Here is a 16,100-nt window from a genome sequence, read left to right as displayed (position 1 = left end):
CTCAGCTTTTTGAGAAACATGACGAACAACATTTTTTAGTGACAATGTGTCATTGTAACATGAATGAGCTCACCCCTCAGTCTCCTTCAAGCTGAAGAGCCCCAGCTCCCTCAGCCTTTCATCACAAGGGAGATGCTCCACTCCTGCATCTTTTTCTCTAAGCCATGGTTTTAATTGAAGCTGCAATGCTTTAATTGGTGGAGAGCTTTTAATCCAAAACACTCTTGATAGCTGCTGGTCCCTGATAGTCCCTGGGACCGCAGAGGTGAGGGGGGTTTGGGATGGAGTTGGTGGGAAAGGAAACACATAGAAATACTTCAACTTTTGTAAAAAAGCAACTTAAAATTTGAGGCTTTTCTCCAACTTCAAAACCTTCCCCCCCCCGCCCCCCTCCACGATCCTGAAGCCTTTTCACATCTTCTGAGCAGTCCCGAAACCTGCAACCGTGAGAAATAACTGAAAAGGTCGGATCTGGCAGAAGAAACCCGTATCCAATAGATGGCGTTGCCCCCTAATAATCACTGATCTGGCACTCAGCAGAGTTTTCTGTCCCATGAACAACAACAAAATCTTCAAAGGACCCTGCCTGAATTATCCTGAAGGCCCCTTCGCTCATACCCACCTCTCCTTTCCATGGTCTGTGCAGAAGCTTACAATGAAAGCAAGAAAAGAAGTGCTGTGAATATTCACCAACACGGCAATTGCCTGATAGAAGTCTGGAGTTAGTGCCAGGAGCCTCTGAGAACAGGTTGCCAGCTGTCACAGAGGGCAGCGTGCTCTGGAGGCACGGCTGGCGAGCACCAGCGATGCACAATCCCCTTCAAGCAGCTGGTGGGTATTACACAGAGTCCACTTCTGGGGAACTGAGGGAAAATGTAAAGGTGAGAAAAATAAGGCTTTTGAGCTTGCCTGCCAAATCAAGGGCAAACTGAGCCAGAGTGGTGATTCTCATGGAAGATTTAGCTCCAGCTGCAAGGCAACTTTGCTGTCCTGCCACCAGCACCTCCGGGCTTCTACCGAACTGCTGCACGTCACCAGGCTGTGTAAGATGTGTTACAGAGCTACCCAGAACTCAAACAGCAAAGGCAGCCATGCCAGAACTGCCCCCATACACTGCCAAACTCCTCTGTTCACCTCGGAGCCAGCTCAGTAGCTGAAGCATGAATTAGACAAAGTTAAAAGTGAGAGGATGACAGCGCTGGTTAAATGCTGCTCCTAAATGGAAGACAGGTTTTGCCACCGCTCTCCTTGCGCTCTGAAAACAGAGATGTAAGCGTGTAGCTGTGTTCTGCACCTCTCCCTCTCCAACAGCATCAGAAATTAGCCATTAGTTTGAGATGCCAAGACTTCTCACCCTTATCTGGACCTTGCACTCCCTGTTTGCAGTGCGGGGATGCTCACTGACAGGGATGGTGAGCACCATCTCCTCATGGCCTGTGGGAGATGTTCTGCTGCTTCAGCACACCAGTGGATGAAGCGGTGAGAAAGGTGTCACCCAACCTGCTCAGCCTCCTCACAGACAATCAAGGAAACCTATCTGGAAAGAGGGACATGCATAGCTTTGCAGGAGAGCGGTCAGCTTGGCAAGGAGAGTGGGTCAGTAAAGGTGTGCAGTGACACCAGATATACCAACATACAGCAGCTCTTGTAGGCCCATTAAATTAATAAATCATGTTCCAAATGACTTAAGCTAAAACAAGACAGATCAGTCTGTCTTTTCTACCTGCCTGCATTATACAGCTGTTTGTAACATAAATCTGGCCATCTTAGCTTCCATAGGATGGCTGTGAAAGAAAAGACACTGGAACATACGATCTTGTCAACTACTAGATTTGGGAAATAAACCCCAAACTTTCAGAGCAGAAAGCAAAGTAGTCACATCCACCTAAACACACGCTTCTGCCAACAGATCTATCAGGAAGAAGCCTGTGCTACCTTCTCTATAACACACATTTTGTGAGGGCTAAAGGAAACAGCTTTTAGAAACGTTAAAAAACCCCCCATATTTACCCCCCACACCCATGAATAGGGCAGATCCCAAATACAGGCATTTCATCCAAGCTTCACACACAGACTACTGCCATTCAGTAGGAAGTAACAGCTACTCAGATCGTACAAGGCATAAAGAACACTACCAATGAGCTTGTTCTAAAAGATAAGGCAAACACTTTGTCATTTAGATGTTAATTCCAAGCTCTCATTTCAGCACTGTCCTTAAGGAAAACTTCTTCTAGGTCACTGGGAAATGGTAAGAAAAGATCTTCTTTAACAGCAGAAAACTGCAAACACCTCAAACATAAGCATCATGGCATTCTGTAGAGAAGAGGTCTAGGGGAAGAACCCACGTCAGTGGGGGTTCTCTCTGACTTCTACAGTAGATAAGTATTACTGCTATCAACCCTGACTTCTAAAAACGAGGTTTTTCATTTATTTCAGAGCAGGGGTATCACCTAACTGGAGGCTTTCATTATTAACCCATCTGTGGCACCCATGCAGCTCCAGGGAATGAAGACAGTAGGGCTCTATATACTTTGAGTCCTTCATTAAACTATTGATCTCCTCAGCATTATCCATAATGTTCCAGCAGCTCAGCATGTCAACTGATGCAGAGCTCGCTGCTTTTTCCTTTCAATAACTCGCATCGTTCACAGGGAGGAAGTCACAGTGATTTATTTACCTGACATTTCCCCGTCCGGATGTCGTAGAGGGCCACTGAACCATGGCGAGCTCCCACCGCTATTCTGTGACTCCGCTCGTAATAGCTGACCATGTAGAACCTGCATTGAACGTTAGAACAAGTAACAGGTGAGATCTGACCTGCTCATGTGATGTCAACATTAATTTGCAATGCCATTGGGTAATTAACATCAGTGCTGAAACAGAGATGTGATTTACAAACCCACCAGCGGCTCGTGTTCATACCTGGCACCTGGCAAACAAAGCCAGCTGGTGTCTGGTATGTTGCTGCAGAACCACAACAGATTTGCTTACTTTTATTGCACAGTGTTGAACACTTCCACTGAGTTTGGGAATAATCTCTGTGATAATCACCAGGTCCCTTAATGTCCATGTGTGTCACTCAGCAGAACACCACAGTGCTGGATGTCTGGTGTCAAATGTGACAATCTAACCCCCTGAACGATGTCAAGGGACACCTCTTTGGAAACCAGTTGAGGAAGAAGGAGAGAAAATGTAGGGAAAAATATGCAAACTCAAAATTCATCACATGTTCTCTAATCCAAGGGAACTAAATGGACTGGATGATCTCTAGAGGTCCCTCGCAAACCCCTACCATTCTGTGAGGGGCATCCTTCAGGTGAAAAGGAACCCAGAAGCCTGCAGTAGCCCTTAATGTGACTGTGTGGCATCAATTTCAATTCAAACAACTGCAAAATTGAAGGAATTTCTACACCTTGAAACACAAGACAGTCAAAATATGTATTTCCAAATCAAATCTCTGGGAATATCTTGGGGCCTTCTTACAGAAGGGAGAGCAGACCTGTGAAAACTGCTGCCTGCGTGTCCAATGAAATGTTAATGTTACAGTTAAACCTTACCACAACAAAGTCTGCCAGAGAATCAGTCTATAAAAATATGTTGGTGACGATATTTATGGCTTCAAACAACAAACCTTACAATGACCTATCTCCTCGCTCTTCAGGGTTCCCAGAGTGCTCTGGTAACTGCCCTCAGACAGGTGGGATGCACTTGTGCAGGAGGGTAGTCAGGAAGAAAAACAGCATGAAACATGGTGTTACAGGAAAAAGAATAAAGAGGAAGAAAGAAAATTGGTGGTTGTGGTGCAGGAGAAAGGGCATGACTAAGCAGCTCTCATGCACTTTTGCATCCCTGTCCACCCACCCACCTATCCATCCATCCATCCACAAAGCCATTTGCCATGCCCAACATCCCTCCCTGGCCTGCTGCTTCCAGTTTCCCCCTCAGGCTCCCCAGGGTACCTGCCACAAACCTCCTGCCCTGTGGTATCCCTGGCCTCAGGTAAGCCCCGTCCCTTGGCCCTCTGGGTGCCCAGAGCTGCGGTGCCCTGCCCCAGCATCCCCAGTTCAGACACTGGTGCTGCCACAGAGGGACGTGGGTGACTTCAGGCAAGACCCAGGGGAAGGTGCCAGTGGTGATGGACCTGGTGGCTCTGCTGGGAATTCCTGCTTTAGAAGACAAGACAACAACAAAACCTATGACAGCTACATCAATTCTTTCCTTACCTAACTCTCACTCTACATGGCACAGCCAGCCAACACAGCAAAGGCCTTCTGGAGAGCCCACGAGCCATCAGACATGCTGTCCCTCACTGCCAGGGGCTGTGGCCAGCACAGAGCCCTCCCTTCCCACAGCATACGAGTGGGATGATGGGCAGCTTTAGAACAGCCCCTTCTCTTGGGCAAGGGGTGATGGGATGAAGACGGAACACAAACAGTTCCATTGAAACATCAGGACAAACTGTTTCAGTGTTGGGGTGAGGGAGCCCTGGCCCAGGCTGCCCAGGGAGGGTGTGGAGGCTCCTTCCTTGGAGGGCTTCAAGACCCACCTGGACACGTTCCTGTGTGACCTGATCTAGGTGGGAGCTGCTTCTGCAGGGGGGTTGGACTGGATCAGCTCTAAAGGTCCCTTCCAACCCCACCATTCTGTGATTCCTTGATTCCTGGGACACGGAAATATTTCCAGGCAACACACCATCTGTGCTACCGTTGTTTGCAGCCTGCATCTGCCCCATTAATCTGCTTTTCACATTCCTTTTGTCAGTGGTGGCCACATAACTTATTTATTATTGAGTAATAGTAATAATAATAGTTTCTCATTTATTATTCAGAAGACAAAAAGGGATGCTTAGGGAAAAAAATCAAAAGCCGTTGGTAAACAGCCAGGGAGCAGGAGAGGCAGGAGCCAGTCATGAGAAGAAAGCAGAAGATAAAAGGGATAATGCTGCGGGCAAACCTGGGTCTGAGCCTGCCCTGCATGGTGACTGAGGCAAGGCACTGTAACAGGGGAGAAATCACGTTTTTCACCATTTTGCGTCAACCTGCAAAACACCTGCACGAATAAACGGTGCCTCAGGTGAACAGGAAGGGGCTGCTTTTAGGTCTGTGTTATATAACCAGCAAATCCAGGCTTACATATGCAAACTCACATAAACCACACACACTGATCACTACGAGTAAAACAAACAGCAGAGAGTTTCTGTATAAAATGCCCTACATCCCTGTTAATTCTGTTACGCTACTGAGTGGGCACAGTCCACTCGCCTCCTCCAACAGATTCAGAAAGAGAATATCACATATTGTAAGCAAACACGTGTAAGCAAACAGCATTTCTCTTCTTGTTGCATTTAAATGCCCATTTAGGCAGAGCAGAACGCTGAGTCAGCTTTTTTTTTACTATGAAAAGAAGAACCCATCAGACTACACAATGACAGGAGGCTGGGAGGAGAAAGCTGCAAGGAAATAGATGGTTTTGAGCTTAATTTTCTAAAAACCCCAAAACCACTCCTTAAACTAACAGCTGTCATCTCTTTAGCCTCATGGCCTCTTGGCATCAGCCCTTTTGGCTCAGGCTTAGGCTGATACTGGAAAACCCAGCAGCAGCAACACAGTGGCGCAGTAAAGACCCATCTAGCTGTTTTATCCCTCAATTAGTGACTGCTGAAATATCCGAGGGGCGATTAAACATTAATTTTGTTAAAAGAAATGTTCTAAGTGAGAAGCAGCACAAGGTGGAATGCTGAACGTCCCTTACAAATGAGGTGCTGATTAACAACATGGCTTCATTAGGGCTTAATTTCAAACTTCAGTGTTGTGCAGTAGCCACGGGGTTCTGGATTATAATTTGAGTACTCCAGTTGTGGGCTCCCCAGCTGCAGAGGGACAGGGAACTGCTGCAGAGAGGCCAGTGCAGGGCCAGCAAGATGCTCAGGGCACTGGAGCATCTTCCTTGTGAGGAAAGGCTGCGGGACCTGGGGCTGTTCAGTCTGGAGGAGACTGAGGGGGGAGCTCATTAATGTTGACAAATATCTCCCTGGTGGGTGTCAGGGGGTTGGGATATTCCTTTATTCTGTTGTATCCAGTGACAGGACAAGGGGTGATGGGATGAAGCTGGAACACAAACAGTTCCATTGAAACATCAGGACAAACTGTGTCAGTGTTTCAGTGAGGGAGCCCTGGCCCAGGCTGCCCAGGGAGGGTGAGGAGGCTCCTTCTCAGGAGGTTCCCAAACCCTCCTGGACTCGTTCCTGTGCCCCCTCAGTGAGGGGAACCTGCTTTAGCAGGGAGTTGGGCTGCAGCAGCTCCGCAGAGCCCTTCCCATCCCCCAGCATGCTGGGATTCTATTCTTCAGTCTTACCTCACATCCCAGTTTTTCACATTCCCTCCTGCAGCACGAGGCTCCAGTGCTCCCCTGGGCATTCACACAGCACCTGCACCTCATGGTCTCTCCTTCAATTATACCCTCCAAAACCCCAGAAATAATCTAAAACTTTCTTGTACAACCTTGTTTTTCCCAATCCTGGACATTCTCACTTTTCCTGCAAGACTCCTCCTTAGTAAAAAGCCACGTGAACCACTTGTTATTTCAAATGTAACCTGTCTTCCTGGGTGAGAGGATGCCATTACACAGCCTGCTGTACCTCTGCAGCCTGCACTAAACACAGAACCTGCCCAAGCATGGTCCATCAGGGACCACTCGGCTGCAGTGTGACTGTTGAAGCTGGAAAATGCTCCAGTCAGATAGAATCTTGCAGGTTTTGATATTATCCTTCAGGATTTTAAATGAATGCATCAATATTTCCTATCCATTGAACTGCACCTCGATACTTATTCCCCTTTGATAAGATATAGGTCTGCACAGGGCATGCCAAGAGGCAGCACCCTCCTCTGTGATGAAGAACACTTGGGAGAAAAGCAACTAGACACTGTAATCACACGCTGTAAGATATGAGACCCAAAAATACCCACGGTGATGGATTTACGTCATTGCCACCATCAGGACTGAGTCATGCCCACAGCAATTAGCAGCATGACTGCGTCATTTGTACAAGAGGAAGAAAGGCTGAAAACCCCAGAGGAATGATGATCAGCAGCCTTAACTCAGCACATTGCTGCTCCCAGCCACGTCCTGCTGAAACAGGGACGTCACTTCCCAGAGGCACCGACCAACGTTTGCTGCTTCAGCCATCAGCAAGGCACTGCCATCACATCTGAGGAGGAGGCAGAGCTACGGCACTGGGGCACCACAAGGATTTTGCCACAACAGAGGTAACCACAGAACTACAGAATCACAGAATGGTAGGTTTGGAGGGGACCTTTACAGCTCATCCAGTCCAACCCCTGCAGAAGCAGGTCCCACCTAGATCAGGTCACACAGGAACGTGTCCAGGTGGGTCTTGAAGCCCTCCAAGGAAGGAGCCTCCACACCCTCCCTGGGCAGCCTGGGCCAGGGCTCCCTCACTCAAACACTGACACAGTTTGTCCTGATGTTTCAATGCAACTGTTTGTGTTCCAGCTTCATCCCATCACCCCTTGTCCTGTCACTGGGTACAACAGAAAAAGTGCTGCCCCAACCTCCTGACACCCACCAGGGAGATATTTGTCAATATTACTGAGCTCCCCCCTCAGTCTCCTCCAGACTAAACAGCCCCAGGTCCCGCAGCCTTTCCTCACAAGGAAGATGCTCCAGTGCCCTGAGCATCTTGCTGGCCCTGCACTGGCCTCTCTGCAGCAGTTCCCTGTCCCTCTGCAGCTGGGGAGCCCACAACTGGACACAGGACTCCAGATGAGGCCTCAGCAGATGTGGCAGAGCAGAGGGGGAGCAGAACCTCCCTGGCCCTGCTGCCCACACTCTGCTGGATGCCCCCAGGCTGCCATTGGCTTCTTGCCCACGAGGCCACGTTGCTGCTCATGGGCAGTTTATTATCAGCCAGCACTGCCAGGTCTGTCTCTGCAGAGCTGCTCTCCAGCAGGTCACCCCCAGCCTGGCCTGGGGCAGGGGGTTGTTCCTCCCCAGCTGCAGGACTCTGCCCTTGCCCTTATTGAACCTCAGCAGGTTCCTCTGTGCCCAACTCTCAGCCTGCCCAGCTCTCACTGACTGGCAGCACAGCCTCTGGTGCATCAGCCAGTGCTCCCAGTTTGGTGCCAGCAGGGAACTTGCTGAGGGTCCCTCTGTCCCCTCACCCAGGTGGTTGATGAAGATGTTGAACCAGACTGGCCCCAGAACCCATCCCTGTGGAACTCCACTGGCCACAGGCCTCCAACTCCATTCTGTGCCACTGATCACCAGCCTCTGGGCTCTGTCATTCAGCAGCTCTGCATCCACCTCACCTCCACTCATCCAAGCCACAGTGCCTGAGCTTTCTGATGAGGATGTTACCCTAATGCAGTACAGCAGAAAGAGCAGGGGTTATTAAAAGAATTAACAATAGGATTGTGTCATGGTGCTTCCACTTGGAACTTCTCCAGAGATTTCACCATTTGCTAAAATCGGATGAAAATTTCCACTGGGCTGAACGATCACATCAGTGGGGTGCTGCATCATTTTTACTATGTCTGTAACTATATGGAATGGGAAATATTACAGGCAATTTAACAAAACTCCAAGATAAGGTAGCACTATAAAAATACAACAGCAATGGGGAGATTTTTGCACGGATTTCCTCTTTCCCTTTCATTTACATTTTAAGACAAGCCTTCTAAAGCATCAGGAATAAGTAGGATTATCTCTACCCATATCCTACCTTTCAACAGGACAACTTTTCTTGAAGCTATTCAATATTTTAATAGGTTATTAAATTAAAACTTAATGGTCAGCAGATGATGACCATTTTTGCCATTAATTTGCCATCCCAGTTTAATAGTTTAACTGGGGTATTTATCACTGTCTAAAGACACTGTAAATGTTCCCATTTCATAAATCACATTTTACTATGTAAAAGTACTGTTTTAAGAGTGATGTAGAACTATCCCAAGACAAAGACAACTCATGGTGCTGAAGTGGAACAAAGGGAGGCAGGAGCCACCACGCTTCCCCCTCCCTGTGGTGTTGTGCAGAGTCACACTTGTTTTACTGAGCTGCCTGTCACCACAGAGAGAGTTCCCAACGCTGCCCAGGCTGTTTCCACACACTGCAGAGCGCAGGGCAGCTCCAACTGACCACACTACACTTTGTGAGGATCAATGTCCAGCACCAGCATCCCAAAACTGTTTCTAACCTGGGTGGAGAGGGCAGCCTCTTGCCAGGAGGGTGAGGGGGCTACTCACTGCCTGCAACAACAGTTGTGAAGCACAGCCTGGTTCCTTGGCCAAATGCCTGGGAGACAGCCACAGGGTGGTGAAAGCCAGGCTCTGTTCCAGGAAGGCACTTGGTGCCTTCTGTTTCTTACCTCCATTTCACAGACCTTCCCTATGGGGTGCCATGACTACATGCCTGTGAGAACCCGTGAGCTCAGCAGGACTTGGAAATGCCTGGTGAAGAGATGAACTCATGCAATAACTAAGCCCTCCTGCCAGCTACTAGGTGGGTTACAGCAGTTAGTTGTTGCCATAAAGGAAATAAGTTCATGTTTTGGAGGAGAAAATGGAGTCAGGCCTAAGCTTCCTATGAATGAAAAGTTTCTTTGGTACTTGGCTCAGCTCCTGGTGTGAGAGCATGCCTTGCTGAATCATGAGGTTACATAATCTTTTCCCCCTTTTTGACGTTGTTAATGCTTTTTCTCTCTGATCCACATCTCTGTCAGGTGTGGCAGAGAACTAAAAGCCCACAAAGCCTTACAGGTGAGCTAAAAACACTCTTCACATTTGTTGCTTTAAAAGGCAAGCATCATGTAAAAATCTGTTTCACTCTCAAGTAAGAAATGAATCCTGCTGGTGACCCCACAATTTACACTACAGTAGTGTTGAAGTAAGAGCTCACCTGCAGATGGCTGGAAAGCATTCCTGAAGACCCTTTTTCTTAACTAAAGATCCTTCCAGGCAATACATGATGATGTCCATGACCTTGGAAACAGAAGTTAAAAATCATTTGACATAGAACTTTTATTATGTCACATAAAGTAGAGCAGCAGGTAAAAGCTGTGGATTTCTGTGCCTGACTGCACCTTTGATATCTGACTTTAAAACACATTTTGGATAAAACAAACAAGAACTGTCTTGCTTACGACAGTTCACAACAGTTTGCAATGGGGCTGGCAATGGGAACCACTCAGACCACCCATGAACAGGAACAGAACAACAAACTACTGTTAAACATCAGCTACTGGAGCTCTGTAAAAAGCTTTGGTGTGAAAAAGGCCTCTGGGCATCACTATTGAATTTACAAATCTGTCATCTGTGCTGTTCTTCAACAACACCCATCAGCACCAACGGATGCCACAGACAAAAGCATCCCAGCGTGCCCCAGGACTGGCATGGTGCCTGCACCTCCAGCAAACCCTCTTGCTTGAGGTCTTTGCCACATGCAATTTAACGGCCTTCAAATGCAGTTTGAGCTTTTGAAGTTCAAAAAACGAGCTGGGTGGTATAAAACAAATCCTCTTCACACACTGAAAGGTGTGACAGAAATTCTGTGACTGGACTCCAGACATTATTCCCTGCTGCACCACGAGCAGAGGGGGCAGAACAGCCTTACCTCCACGAGAAGGTCCACGACGTCGGTAGGCATCTTCTCAATCAGAATCTCTATGACTCTCAGGATCTCTCCTTTAGCCCGAGCGAGAGCCGTGGTGTGAATGTTCTGCTGCGACTGTGTGTTGGCTGCCAGGGCTGTGTGTCTGTGCACCTAACAAAGAGCAGGTTACAGGGGGAGACTCAGACTGCCTCGATGTTCCCCATCTCTGCTTACAGCACGTGTGACACAAAGAAAGCCTGTGCTGTGCAGAATGCTTTGCTTTGAGACCTAGGGGTTACCTCTCCCTCCCTGTTACTTATTCATCTTCAGCAGAGCCACTGAGAGTTATCCTTGATGTAGTTTTTAAACACGGGCTTACCTGCTTTCAGTAATTCCTATCTCATAAAACTAAAGGTCAAGACAAGCAAACGCCTGTGTCTTCATTACTTAAGTTCCATCCATATTGTTCTTCAGGTATTGGATGGCTGCTTTACGAAAGGCTTTCTTTGTGCATGGTCCTTCCTCTTGCTTTAACTCAGCCAAAGCTCCAGGCTGTATCTGGGTTCATTCAGTGAGCCCAGCCCACATCAACCTCGCAGCAGCATCCCTTCCTCCTCGCCCTCCAAACCCCACGGCTAAGTCTCCACTCTGTTTGAATTCATCCTTACTGGGGTCGTGTCTGCGTTGCCTAAAGCAAGCAGGATATTACACATTGCCATTGGAAGTTTATACAACTGGGATGCAACAAATGAAGCCAGACACAACTCAACGGACCCAGTTAAACGTCGCTCCTGTCATAAATTATGGGCGGCTCGGATACCTGCAGAGATACAAACATCACACTCGCTGTTCCCCGTTTCGGGGAGGAAGGGAGGGACACCTGATTCTGTCTCTGTTCATGAGGAAAAGCTGCTGCAGCCAAGCTGCCTCACCTCCTTGGCGATGGTGGTGATGAAGGCGGGAGGTCTGGCGGTGGCGATGAGGGACAGAGCGTGTCGTGCAGAGCGGGCAGAGTCAGCGGCGGGGCTCAGGGGCAGCCCCATTGTGATGCTAAACGGGGCACCAGACAAAGAGGGGAGAAAGAAAAGGAGCGTAAGAAATATAGAGTGAAAAGATTAGAAACAGCTTATAATGTCAGTTCAAGGTCAACGGGGAGCACTCAAACAGTTAGAATATAATGGACTCCCAACAATGAGCAGTGATTAGGAGTCAGGGTGTTCTAGCAGCAAATACAAAATCGAATAATTAACCATGAAGATTGAAAACAGTATGTGCATCTGTCCAAAGTGGTAAAAAGGCCTTGTTAACAAATTATCTGTATGTGCTGAATACGTATCACCCAACCCAGGACGTCTTCCCAAGAGCTTATGGTTCATTCTTTCGTGACATTTTAAACGCAGCCTGAAAACCACCCTGTCCATGGTAATTCCCCTTTACTCAGCTAAGTGCTGGTGACTGGAGAGACACGCCAGAGGTTTCTGGAAGAACTAAACCCCCAAATCTGTTTGGTCTGATTTTCTTTCCTGAGTGACTGAGCTGCAGCAGCACGAGGAGGTGACAGAAAACCCCACGCACCCTTCGCTTTCTGACCACTGAAACGACGCAAAAGCCCTTCAGAACACCTAACATTCAGGCTTTAACTGCAGTTCTTTGAAAACAGTAAGAGATTAACTGTGTGGCCTGATCTAGGTGGGACCTGCTTCTGCGGGGGGTTGGACTGGATGATCTCAAGAGCTCACTTGCAGCCCCCACCATTCCGTGCTTCTATGATCTAAATTCACCATACACAATGATTTTATTTGCTGTGATAAGATGCATGCAAGCAGCAGTAAGGCAGGAAGCACCAAAGAACTGCAGTAAGCAAAACTGAGACCTGCAATTTGGTAATTGAGACCATATGTACCTGACAAAGACGACACAGAGCCTGTTTCTTCATGTGAAAGCTTCCTTCTTAAAACTGTACTATTTTAACTGCCACTGTTGTGTATGTCACAGCACAGCCCAGTTTCCTTAGGCTAGCTGCCACAAAGTTTTCCTGTAACACACAGTGGGATCAATCCCGCTGCTGTGACCACACTTTCAGCAAGCAGGAGCCTTAGAAGTTGGGGTTTCTGTTTTGTTGTTTGTTTCTTTGTGCTTGTTTTCCTTTTATTAAAACAAAACAGCCAACAGCCAAGCCAAAGGAAAGGCAGTTTCTTTGGCTCGTTCCTGGTACCAGCACACCATTCAGGCATGTGCAATTCCCCCTGGATTTTACTGAGGACACACTGAGAGCCCTCCTCAGCTATCCCTTCAAGTTATTTTACCTGAACAAGCAACAACCCCCCCCATTAACCTCTAAACAACACGTACAGGTCTACTCTTTTCCCGTGGAGGTGAGGAACAGGCAGCAATCACTGTTTCTGAGGCTCAGAAGGAGCAGTTGCTCCCACACTGCACACAGACCAGCGGTGGGCCTGGCAGTGTGAGTGAGGAGAGTGGTTGGGCTTGATGAGCTTGAAGGTCTTTTCCAACTGAAAGGGTTCTATGATTCGAAACACATGCAAGAGAAGGGCACTAACTGGCCAACACAAAGGCATCGAGTTCTAAAGCCACTTGGACACCACAGCTGGTTATGTTCCAAGCATATGTGAACGCTGGATGTTCATAAAAGTGAAGCTTTTCATTAAGGAAACTATGTCAAGACAAGATAGTGTCCTCACAATCACGTTCATGAGAGAGTATCTGCAGTGTTCTCTGCTGTCAGTGTGGTTTCAGATGGTTTAGTACTTGGACAGAGGTACACAAGATGAGAATGCATTCAATAACATGAGTCCTAGCCCAGTAAACAATCTGAGCTGGAAGTGGCAGTGTCAGGAGAACACCCTGCCCTCCTGGCTGCTGAGGACAGCCCTGCTGTGGAGGCTGCAGCTCACTGCAAGGCACAGCACAGACAGCAGAGCCCTGGGAGCTGTCAGGGGCCCTGCACTGCCACTGCCTCAGGACTGCTGGGTTCAGCAAGGGCTGCCACTGCCAGCTCTCCCCCTGCCTTCGGCTCACACGTTTGATGCTGTTAGAATGGTGGAATGGGAACACACTGTTCCAAGCTTCCAGCCTGCCTTCACTAGTCCTGATCACAGAAGATTAGAATCATTTGGGTTGGAAAACACTTTGAAGGTGCTGCAGTCCAGCCCTCCCCTCACCCTGCCCAGCCCTCCACTGACCCCTGGCCCTCAGCACCTCAGCTCCAGGGCTTTGGGATCCCTCCAGGGCTGGGCACTGCCCCAGCTCCCTGGGCAGCCTGGCACAGGGGCTCACACCCCTCTCAGTTCTGCCTCAGCTCCAACCTCAATCTGCCTTAGTACAATTTGAGGCTGTTTCCTCTTGTCCCATCATTCATTACTGAGGTGCTGCTGGCCAGAGGCTCAGCTGGGTCTGCTTGGCTCAGCACACCTGGGAGGCAAAGGACCAAAAGATCCCTCTCTGTACTCCTCCAAACCCACTGTGTTGGGTGACTTACCCCTTACTTACACCATAGAGGGTCCTCGAGATCTTTTTAAAACAGAAAACTGCCACCAACTTCTACAGCCACCAAGCCAAGGAAAACCAAAGCAGTCATGGAGAGCAGGATCATCATCCTACACCTCCATCCCTTTACCACAGAGTCACAGCATGGTGGGGGTTGGAAGGGACCTTTAGAGACCATCCAGCCCAACCCCCTGCAGAAGCAGCTCCCACCTAGATCATGTGTTTTCAAATTGGTAAAAAACGGTTTATCTGGGTCAACAAAGCTCATTATGCTCTGAGTCAGACACAACCTGAAACAACCTCAAGGAGGTGGAAATCGCAACACGTGTCTTGTTTCCCAGGCTCCCCCTCAGACACCACAGCTCCAGCGTTTCCATCACGCCGTGCCACAAAGCCCCTGTGGAGTCCAAACCCAGGACTAAGCAAAGGTGCCAGTTCAAATGCCAAAAACACGTGGGTTAATATGTCTGTTCTCACTGTGACATTAACATCTGAGAGCTGCTTTTTGGCTAAACAAGTAAAACCATTTACCTTCAACAGAAGTTATTCTGATGTACCCTATCCCAGACTTTACAGGGACGTGTTCAGTGCCAGGATGGAGAGCACAAAAAGTGGGGTTTTTACTCCAACACTTCAACGGGAGACTGCACATGCAAAAAACTCCTTTGGTGCTGAGGTGAGGGAGCCCTGGCCCAGGCTGCCCAGGGAGGGTGTGGAGGCTCCTTCTTGGGAGGTTTCCAAACCCACCTGGGCACGCTCCTGTGTGGCCTGACCTAGGCGGGAGCTGCTTTGGCAGGGGGGTTGGACTAGATGGTCTCTAAAAGTCCCTTCCTACTCCACCATTCTGTGATTCTATGAATCCTTTGTAATATAGAACTTCAGGGTTAAAGCATTCTCTGCCAAATTAACTACTTTTCCAGAGCAGTAAGACCTGAATCCACATAAATACCAACCAAAGCTCATTATAATTTACTTTCCCGTTCCTCCCCATTGTTGTCTGCATTATAACTACCGAATTTTGAAGCCAATAAAGTCTCTGCCACAACAAAGATGTCACCATTGGCCTTTTACTTGTGAATCCATATTTGAACTTAAAAAAACCTGGATGGATGTTACAGGCAAAAGTGATGAAGGGGAAGAAGGAGGTATCACAGGCAGGCTTTCAGAGGGGCTCATTATCTCCTCAAAGCAATCAAACCCCCAGTGCCTCTCTACTCCTTTCTCTAAAAAGGCTTCCTGTTTCTGCCAGCAGCATTTTTCCTTACAAGGTGCTTGGTAAAGCATGCACTTTCCAGAAAAGCAACAGGCTTTTTGTTAACTCATTATCATGGCTCAGCAGTGGTACTATGTGGGCAGGGATTAACCCCCTCCTGGGGCTGGGCCAGCTGCTCTGCATGGGATGGGACAGGCACACAGCAGCAAAACACAGAACAAAACCAAAGCAGATGCAAACCCAAAGTACAGAGGGAAATGCTGGGTTGCACACCCAGACAGCTATTATTGTACTGATGAGTTTCAGTACTTCTGTACGTCCAGCAAGGGTTGGCAGCAAGTGTTGTCCTTCTGGTCCTCACCCCACCCCCTGACTTTCTACTGCAGTGTAAATTACCTTGGAGGAGTCATTTCTGCAAGTGTAACAGACAAAATGGATGCATGGCTTTAACACCAGACACAGTATTCTACCTGCAAACAACAGTCAAAAACTTGGACTTATTACTGTATTTGTGCTCTTGACTGGTGTCCTTTAGCTCGTTTCTAGAGGGCTGATCTCAGTGGCCAGTATCCTGCATCACCAGGGAATTATGCTCTCTCTTCTCACAAGCCCATCACCAGCTTCCCCCACACCAGTAACCTGAACATCCTGAGCTTGTTTGGGAACCAACATACTATTTGAATAAAGTTTCCAATGAGATACAGACTTTTTAACAGGTAACTTGTTAACATGTTCAGCACAAGTTATCACAGCCTCACAGTAGTGTTTATGT

The 16,100-nt window shown here is 48.2% G+C and overlaps 1 protein-coding gene across 4 annotated transcripts in view; it reads right to left on the bottom strand.

The window, feature by feature from the left end:
• The window catches only part of WDR7 (WD repeat domain 7), a 151,154-nt gene that overhangs the window by 31,068 nt on the left and 103,986 nt on the right, over positions 1–16,100 (bottom strand). For 2 of the 4 annotated variants that reach the window (XM_062017940.1, XM_062017943.1), the window contains 4 exons: positions 11,541–11,658; positions 10,630–10,779; positions 9,916–9,998; positions 2,678–2,777 (listed from right to left, as the gene is read on the bottom strand). In XM_062017940.1, the coding sequence (XP_061873924.1) occupies positions 2,678–2,777; positions 9,916–9,998; positions 10,630–10,779; positions 11,541–11,658 (451 nt within the window). Of the gene's footprint in view, positions 1–708; positions 864–1,499; positions 1,538–2,677; positions 2,778–9,915; positions 9,999–10,629; positions 10,780–11,540; positions 11,659–16,100 lie in introns of those variants that run through there. The other 2 variants (XM_062017941.1, XM_062017942.1) reach the window with 2 other exon arrangements.

The sequence above is a fragment of the Colius striatus genome, chromosome Z (genome assembly GCF_028858725.1).
Source record: "Colius striatus isolate bColStr4 chromosome Z, bColStr4.1.hap1, whole genome shotgun sequence".
NCBI lineage: Eukaryota > Metazoa > Chordata > Aves > Coliiformes > Coliidae > Colius > Colius striatus.
The sequence above is the reverse complement of the archived record's forward strand: the minus strand, read 5'-3'. Positions and strand labels throughout refer to the sequence as shown.